Source organism: Mustela erminea, chromosome 4 (genome assembly GCF_009829155.1).
Source record: "Mustela erminea isolate mMusErm1 chromosome 4, mMusErm1.Pri, whole genome shotgun sequence".
Lineage (NCBI taxonomy): Eukaryota > Metazoa > Chordata > Mammalia > Carnivora > Mustelidae > Mustela > Mustela erminea.
Genome location: NC_045617.1, coordinates 140,939,008 through 140,947,615, shown reverse-complemented (window position 1 = coordinate 140,947,615; position 8,608 = coordinate 140,939,008). Strand labels below are relative to the sequence as shown.

At 42.2% G+C, this 8,608-nt stretch overlaps 1 protein-coding gene and 1 long non-coding RNA gene across 4 annotated transcripts in view; one reads left to right on the top strand and one right to left on the bottom strand.

Moving 5' to 3' along the window:
- Positions 1–2,236: 2,236 nt before the first annotated feature.
- The window catches only part of NUP153 (nucleoporin 153), an 85,467-nt gene continuing 79,095 nt past the window's right edge, over positions 2,237–8,608 (top strand). For 2 of the 3 annotated variants that reach the window (XM_032341189.1, XM_032341187.1), the window contains exons 1-2: positions 2,237–2,457; positions 5,163–5,235. In XM_032341189.1, the coding sequence (XP_032197080.1) occupies positions 2,252–2,457; positions 5,163–5,235 (279 nt within the window). In that variant the 5' untranslated portion in view covers positions 2,237–2,251. Of the gene's footprint in view, positions 2,458–5,162; positions 5,236–6,878; positions 6,927–8,608 lie in introns of those variants that run through there. The other variant, XM_032341190.1, reaches the window with a different exon arrangement.
- LOC116589198 lies at positions 4,440–6,805 on the bottom strand. Its single transcript, XR_004285236.1, has 2 exons — positions 5,862–6,805; positions 4,440–5,595 (listed from the first exon to the last, which is right to left on the bottom strand). It is a non-coding gene; the product is annotated as an uncharacterized LOC116589198 (long non-coding RNA).

The following is an 8,608-nucleotide window of genomic DNA, read 5'->3' as shown; positions in this document are numbered from 1 at the left end:
TTAAAAAAAAAAAAATCTTACTTCATAATATATCTGCTTTGGGACTATTATCTTAATCACTTGGGTAATTCTTCTGGAAGTATCCCCAAGCTATGAAAAACTAGATGATCTTTATAAGAGCCAGGCAGCATTGAGGTCTCAGGAAACAGCTTTGCATTTGACACAGGATGGAGATACACTTTTGGCACCGGCCCATTTGGTGTGTTAGACTCAGGTTTTCTTGGAACCTGGACTTGACACCAATGTCGGAGAAAAGTAAGATAAAGGCTCGAGGAGAGATGACAGGACACATGAGCATCCTCTTGGCCCCCAAGTGACTTCCCCTTTGAAAGATAGATCCAGAACCCTGCACTAGATTTTGGTTCTGTGCAGGGAATCTTTAACCAGCTACCGCATTCTAGGGGTAAGGACGAAAAGGAAAGAAGGCAGAAGGTGTAGGAAAGCAGCGGTCAGAGAACCAGCGCGACTGAGTATGTAAGAAAAGTGACAAGAGTTTGTTCAAATACGTGTTCCTAGTTCCACCCCAGAGATTCTGTAGGTCTGGGGTAGGGCCTTGACAATCCTTGTTTTACATGTTTCCCATCTGACGCTGATGGTCAGAATTTGTGGACTACTGTGGCAAGGCAAAGCTTACACCTGAACAAATCAGGATCCAATTTGTTAGCCTGGCTTTGGAGGAAAAAAAAAAAAAGTCCCAGGGATGTTTTAAATTAATTAAATTAATTAATCTATGTTCTCCTACCCTCTCTCCTCTTCAAGCACCTAATCTCTTGTATTCAGTGCCTCGGGGGAAAAATAAGCCGGGGTGAAAAGGAAGCAACCTTCCAGAATCTTCCAAAAACCTAAAATCCTTAAGGGGATTAGATATGCACAGGAGAAAGGTTGGAGAGCTGGAAGATGGGGCTGCTGAGGAGGGTGGACCTTCCCTAGAAAAAAATTTGAGAAAGACTGTCTAGGCAGAGAGGATATGGGGCACAGAGACCAGAGGACACAGGTGCCTTTGCATCCCCTAGGGGGAGGGGCCCTGGGGAGACAGCAAAGCCGGAGCCAGTCCATAAGATTCAATGGCAAAGTGTATCGCGTTTCACTCTCCAAAGTCAGAAGTCCAGCGGCGTAGAAGGACACAGAGAGGAAAGGCTACACTGGGTACCGAGGCAGGCGAGGCCTTCGAGGGCTGCAGAAAGTGTCTGAAGCCTTCGGATGATACAGACGCTGCACCTGAGGAGAACAGGGAAGAAAGCACATGAATCGAAGGGGCCAGAATTTGCGTGGGTGGACAACATCAAGAAATAGTTGCCCCCACCACTCCCCACAGCATCATGGAGCCCTAGAAACAGCTCTGGGGAAAGGATGGGGGGCATGGTAAGACCTGACTTGACTGGGTTTGTGTTTGCTCTCTCTGAAGAATGTGATTTTGAAACAAATTCTGTTGAATTAAGTATAAATTTACATTTTTTTTGTATCCCTGAGGTGTGGACACAAGATTCAAGTCGGCTGCCCTAGATGTTACTCATCAAGGGAATTATGGGGGCATCCCATGATAAACCATTTAACAGCTTGGAGTAGGTGTGTGTACTGGAGGGGGGAGGTGTGACGTGCTTGCAGCTGAGGTTCTGAGATGCAGCCAACGGCTGGGGTATCTTCATTCCAGGCTGAAGATCTTGTGTAGAGTTGTAAGTCACTCCAGGATACACGTACTATCTCTGGTTCTAATTTAAGACATCTCAAAATAGGGCAAAGAAATAGGGTGACCAGATTTAGCAAATTAGTTATCCCATGCAATATATGCAGCATTGGGGACATACTTGTATTAAAAAATCATTCATTGTTTATCTGAAATCCAAATTGAACTGGGTGTCTTATATGTTCTCCAGCAACGCTGCAAAGAAGGGAATTCACTTACTGGAGTCCGGGGCCCACTACGACATCGGCCCAAGTACCCCGATCTGGTTAGCAGAGTCCCAGGCTACCATGGAAATCTTGCCAAGGCCTTGCTGAGAAGCAGCTAGACGTAGCTTTGTGAGAAGAGACAGGATGTCAGTGGGCTCAGTAGCTTCCGGAAACATCTCGCGCCCCACTCCTTCCGTTTGCCCTGCCTGTGGGAAGTTCTAGAACGCCTCTTGGCTTAATGAAAAAGGCACAGATTTGGAAATCAGTAGGACCTGTGTTCAGATCTTGTCCCTGGTGCACGACTTTGACGGAATCACTTAACCTTTCTCTTTCAGACTACGCCCCTAGAAGACTTAGGAGGATGAAAGGTAATGCGGCCTGCGAGGGCCGTGGGCACCCCAGAGCGCTATCATGTCGTGCACTGAGTCATAAATACGAGTGTAGGAGACTTGAAATCCTCTTCCTGGCGGTCTTCCTTGCTTCCAGAAGGCCCCACTTTGATACTGCAGTTACTTGGGGACACTGTTGGTCCTATAGCAAACTTCAGTCTATGTATCTCTGTCTAAAGTATACATTTAAAAATTTTTTTTAAGATTTTATTTATTCATTTGACAGAGAGAGAGAGAGATCACAAGTAGGCAGAGCAGCAGGCAGAGAGAGGGGGAAGCAGGCTCCCTGCTGAGCAGAGAGCCCGATGTGGGGCTCGATCTCAGGGCCCTGAGATCATGACTTGAGCTGAAGGCAGAGGCTTAACCCACTGAGCCACTCATTTTTAAATTTTAATTAAATAATTAATTATTTAATTAACTATTTAATTTATTTAATAATAATTTAATTAAAATAATTTTATTTTAAAAATTTAAAAATATTTTATTTATTCATTTGACAGACATCACAAGTAGGCATAGCGGCAGGCAGAGAGAGAGGAGGAAGCAGGCTCCCCGCTGAGCAGGGAGTCCGATGCTGGGCTCGATCCCAGGACCCTGAGATCATGACCTGAGCTGAAGGCTTTAACCCACTGAGCCTCCCAGGCGCCCCTATTTTTAAATTTTTAATTTTATTTATTTTTTAAGAGATTTTACCCATCTATTTTTTTATTTAAAATTTTAAAATAGTTTTTTAAAAATTTTATTTATTTATTTGACCGAGAGAGAGATCACAAGTAGGCAGAGCAGCAGGCAGAGAGAGAGAGGGGGAAGCAGGCTCCCTGCCAAGCAGAGAGCCCGATGTAGGGCTCGATCTCAGGACCCTGAGATCATGACCTGAGCTGAAGGCAGAGGCCTAACCCACTGAGCCATTCATTTTTAAATTTTAAATTTAAAAAATTTTTAATTTTAAATAATTTAATTATTTAACTAATTTAATTAATAATAATTTAATTAAAACAATTTAATTTTAAATTAAAAATATTTATTTATTTGACAGACATCACAAGGAGGCAGGCAGAGAGAGAGGAGGAAGCAGGCTCCTCATGGAGCAGAGAGCCCGACGCAGGGCTCGATCCCAGGACCCTGGGATCATGACCTGAGCTGAAGGCAGAGGCTTTAACCCACTGAGCCACCCAGGCGCCCCTATTTAAAAATTTTAATTTTGTTTATTTTTTTAGAGATTTTACCCATCTATTCTTTTATTTTTTTAAATTTTAAAATATTTTTTAAAAATTTTATTTATTTATTTGACAGAGATCACAGGTAGGCAGAGCAGCAGGCAGAGAGAGAGGGGGGGAAGCAGGCTCCCTGCCAAGCAGAGAGCCTGATGTGGGGCTCGATCTCAGGACCCTGAGATCATGACCTGAGCTGAAGGCAGAGGCTTTAACCCATTGAGCCACCAAGGCACCCTTACCCATCTATTTTGACAGAGTGTGTGTGCACTAACGGCGGAGTGGCAGGCAGAGGGAGAAGCAGGCTTCCCGCCGTGTCAGGAGCCCAATACACGACTTGATCCCAGGACCCTGGGATCATGACCTGAGCCAGAGGCAGATGCTTAACTGAAGGAACCACCCAGACGTCCCTAGAGTATACATTTTTTTTTTTTTTAAGACTTTAAGTAATCTCTACACCCAATGTGGGGCTTGAACTCACATGCCTAAGATCAAGAGTCACATACATGCTTTAACTGAGCCAGCCAGGTGCCCCTACAGTACCTTCATTTAAACTTTTTAGAATTTATTTACATCTAAAGAAAGCAATGACACCCTCAAGTTGTATTCCAGTCCCCTGGTTGAATGTCCTGATCATGTTCCACTGAGCCAGGGTTGGGGGACAAGGCTGGTCAATGTTCAATTTTCATCTGCCTGGCAAGGTGTTTAAAATCGGAGGGGGAGACAAACCATGAGAGACTGCGGACTCTGAGAAACAAACGGAGGGTTTTGGAGGGGAGGGGGGTGGGGGGTTGGGGGAGCCTGGTGGTGGGTATTAAGGAGGGCACGGATTGCACGGAGCCCTGGGTGTGGTGCATAAACAAGGAAATCTTGGAACACTGAAAAAAGAATAAAAATTAAAAAAATAAAAGTACAACAAAACATAAAAAAATGTAGGACATAAACTTAAAACGATTTAGGTAGTGTACATTTTCCAAAGGAAATTTATCCACATCAGTACATATTCAAAATACTTAAAAATAAGTAACAGTACAGCCATCATCCCTAATGGCCGGACATAAATCATCACCACGTTCCTATCTGCCGAATGTGTGCCCCAGGATAAAATAAATATGTGTCGAATAGCATCCCGAAGTTTAGGGTATATATCTTTGTCCCTTTGGTTCACACTTCCTGTTTTGGTATAACCCCTCGGGAGAGACACCATTTGCATCAGATTGTGGAAATTGTGGAAATGCGATTTTTTTCTGTTTCCCTCCGACACTTTAATTCGTCCACGGTCTGTGGTGAGTTTTATGTAAAAGGAAAGAGGGAGATTAAAGGTGGTTTAACCATATAAGAGTATTTAACAAAACAAAACAAAACATTCATTTTAAAGTATTTTTGAAACACACAGAAAAAAAAAATTCCATAACATAAAAGTTGTTGAGAGGAATAACAAAACGCAAAACCTATGAATATGCCCTCATCCAATCAGTAAAACACTTCTCCAATTTGTGCCCGGATAGGAGAGGTTAGGATACCATGAAGTGGCCATAAGGAGGGTCTTTTCTTTCGAATGTATTATTCATCCGTCATTCATTATTTAGGGCATTAGTAAGTGATACTCGTCCCTTCTGCACCGCGATTCCTGCAAGGTATCCTGTCATCTTCCCTTCGTTTATTTTCACAGCTTTTTAAGTTCAGTCAACAAGGAGCCAATCCGGACTGAGAAGACTGACCTATGGAGAGTGAACACACCAAAGGTGAGTCCAGGTCAGCTGTGGACCCGGCGGAAATTTCGACCGACTTCTCCGAAATGGCTAGTTGTGACTATTTGTCAGAATTGAGCACTTTCTCTCCCCTTCCTCCTCTCAGCGCCCCCTTCTCTCTTACACACTCATTAAACAGCTCCCCTTTTTCTTATTGCTCACGTGGATAGAAGTGTTTAGTAAAGGTTGCTGAAAAATCCAAACAAACGATCTGACCGGTCTTGTTCAGACGACATGGAAACGGCCACGGGGCGTTTCTTTTCCTTCGCTTGAAAAGAGGACAAGAGAGCTTCTAAGAACTATTGGATTTCCTTTTTCCATCTCCGTTTTTAATACTTTTCAAAGGATCCAGTTCTAAAGTTAGTGATGGAACAAACGAAGGGGAGAAGTCTGCTCCCTTTTGTTTGTAAACCCAACCCAGTCCTTAAGAGAAGGAAGATGCTGGTCCCCAAGGATGCCTAGGTCCAGAAGGGTCAGCCCGTGGGATGAGGAATTCAGGGAGAGGCATACTCATAATGGCCAAGAGTAAAAACAGAAAAAGGGTTTTTCCTTCCCGATCTCATCAACTCCCAGTGCCCCTTTATAGATTCGTCTCCTTACCACCCAGCTGCAAACCTTACCTGTTGGCAGTCCCTGCAGCTCTGCCTGGCCCGGTCTGGTTGCAGAGAGACGAGGGATTATACTCCCTTGTTAGCAAGCATTAAGCTAAGATCTCAGCACTTCGGTTGCAAGGGATGGGCCTAAAAACAGGTGCTTCTTGTAGGAAGTGATTATGAGTCACCGCTGACTCACAGCGGGGGCAAGATTTTATGAGCAAACAAGTGAAAGAGAGCTGGTTTAACTGTTACTAATTTAAAGCATCTAAGTTAGGGCTTGGATTTAATTGTGGCTGGCAGAAGCTGTTTGTTGCTTGGTTCCGGGCCGTGTAGAGACCTAGGTTCTGCTTTGATGTTTTAATTCTGTGCACGGTATACGTGCTGAACTTAAACCTTCCGGTGTGAGGTGGTTTTCCTTCCCCGGGGGTGGCGTGTTTAAGCAGACTTTGCTCCATGTCTGCGGGGTTGGTTTTTGTTTGTATGATAATACTGCCTACTTAGTATTGAATGTAGTAGCATAGTGAACATCACTTGCATTTGCACTGGAGAATATTTGAAAAGTTCTTTTTTGGCTTTTGGATTTGGAGGACTGTATGTTTGGTAGCCCACGATATTCTATGGTCTCTGTAATGGATCCAGACAAGGTGAGATACGTTGAGGACAGAGGCCATGGGTTACACATCTTGTTAACCAATTCATCTTGTTAACCAAGCATTCTGTCTGTTAGATCAACTCGGCTACCCAGGATACTGGAGAATAAGGATGTATTAAATCTAGAACATCATTTCAGGTAGCATCTAGATTCCTTTGGAAAAAGAAGCCAATGAAAATAAAAAGAAAAAAAATGTGTAATTCTGTTTTGCTGTGGAGTAAGGTGAAACGTACCAAATATTAAATAAGGGGGGGAAAGATCTATAAGCTGCTGGTTCATCAACTCTTAAAATTGTTGGTTGTTGTAGACTAAAGACGAAGGGGAATTCCTAAGCCTGCTCCTTAAAGAAACCTTGGATAGCTCATTGCCTTGATGCCTTGATCCATAAATGTTCAAAGGAGCAAATGTGTTCATGTTTGGCTTCCAGGACGGAAGGTGTATGTGAGTCTTTTAAAAATGATTTATTTCTTGTATTTCATGTTTTATGCCTTCCTTATTGTAGGAGGAAATAACTCTAGGTGTGGGGGAGGAGGAGAGAATTTTTGATGACCAGCTGCAGAAAATCTTTAGACTAAAGGATCTGTTATGATTAATTTTTTTCCAGAAGTAATTTTTGGAGAAATTCCTGCATCTGAATATTGTATTGATTTCATAGCACTTACATAAGGGCTCGAGCTATTAGAAGTAGGTAATCTACTGAATTGTTTTTGTGATTGGTCAAGTGGAAAGCTGTTATTTCTGCTACAGTTTAGGAATGGTGAAAGCTATACATTTTACTCTAAGTTGCCTGACTTCTTTGCCTGCATTTTAGATACTGGATGCCAATGCAGTACTGTGAATCTTTGCTCTTAGGGTTTATTCCTGCTTGCTTTTCTACCTTAACAGTGATTTTGTGAGTGCTTTGGGAAGAGGAAAGTCAGCAACTCTAAGGGAAGTAGTCTGGTATTTCTTTTCTTGGCTCCTAGCTTCTTGGATTATGAGTGGATTTATTCTACATCCACATTCTTTGTTTCTCATGAGTTAACTCTAGAAAGAAAACTTGTACAGATAAGGATATTTGGGAATTAGCAAAATGTTCTTTAAATATCTATGCACAAGTATATTTCCTAACTAAGGTTTAGTTTCAGACACTTAACATTTCAGATGTGCTTTATAAATTCCAGTGCATACAAGTCACCTGGTACCTTGTTAAAATGCAGATTCTGACTGAGTAGGCCTGGGATGGGCAGAAATCCTTTACCAGCTTCCAGGGCCTAGTGCTGCTAGTCCATGAGTAGCAAGGGGCCCAAAGACACATTTCAACCCGGTAGGTTATGCCTTTCTTTCTTTTTTTTTTTTTTAAAGATTTTATTTATTCATTTGACAGAGAGAGAAATCACAAGTAGGCAGAGAGGCAGAGAGAGAGAAGGGGGGAAGCAGGCTCCCTGCTGAGCAGAGAGCCCGATATGGGACTCGATCCCAGGACCCTGAGATCATGACCTGAGCTGAAGGCAGAGGCTTAACCCACTGAGCCACCCAGGTGCCCCTAGGTTATGCCTTTCTTGTGGTGGTGGTGAGATGATGTGCACATTAGAGCTGTTAACATGTCAATTCACAGAATGCTCTTGAAAAGAAACATCATCATGAATCAGGATCTGATAAATCCAAGAATTCTCTACAAATGCTTTAAAAAAGACAAAAAATGAAAAAGTTTAGTCCAAGCAAACTGATTTTTGCAGACATTATAGTTGTACACAGCTTGCAACCTTAATGATGAGTTTAGTTTTTTTAATGTAACTGGTTAATTATATTTTAAAAATGAAACTAAGCCAGTAGATTTATATTCAGTAAATGAATTTAGTAGCATGTGTTTAGAATTTAGAATGTAGAATTTTGGGGGTGAGTTATTAGTGTGAAGTTCTAGTGGTTAATAGATCATAATGCACTAAACTTTAAGAGAACTCAGGAAAATAGTCAAGTGTAATGCCCTCTATGAACAGAGGTTGTTTTGTTATTTGGCATACTGACATATACTAGAAACTACCATATAGTATGTCCTCAATAAATGTTTTTTAATATTTAGATTATGTTTATAAATGGCTTATAGCTATCCACATCTTCCTTTAGCCCTGGTCTCAAT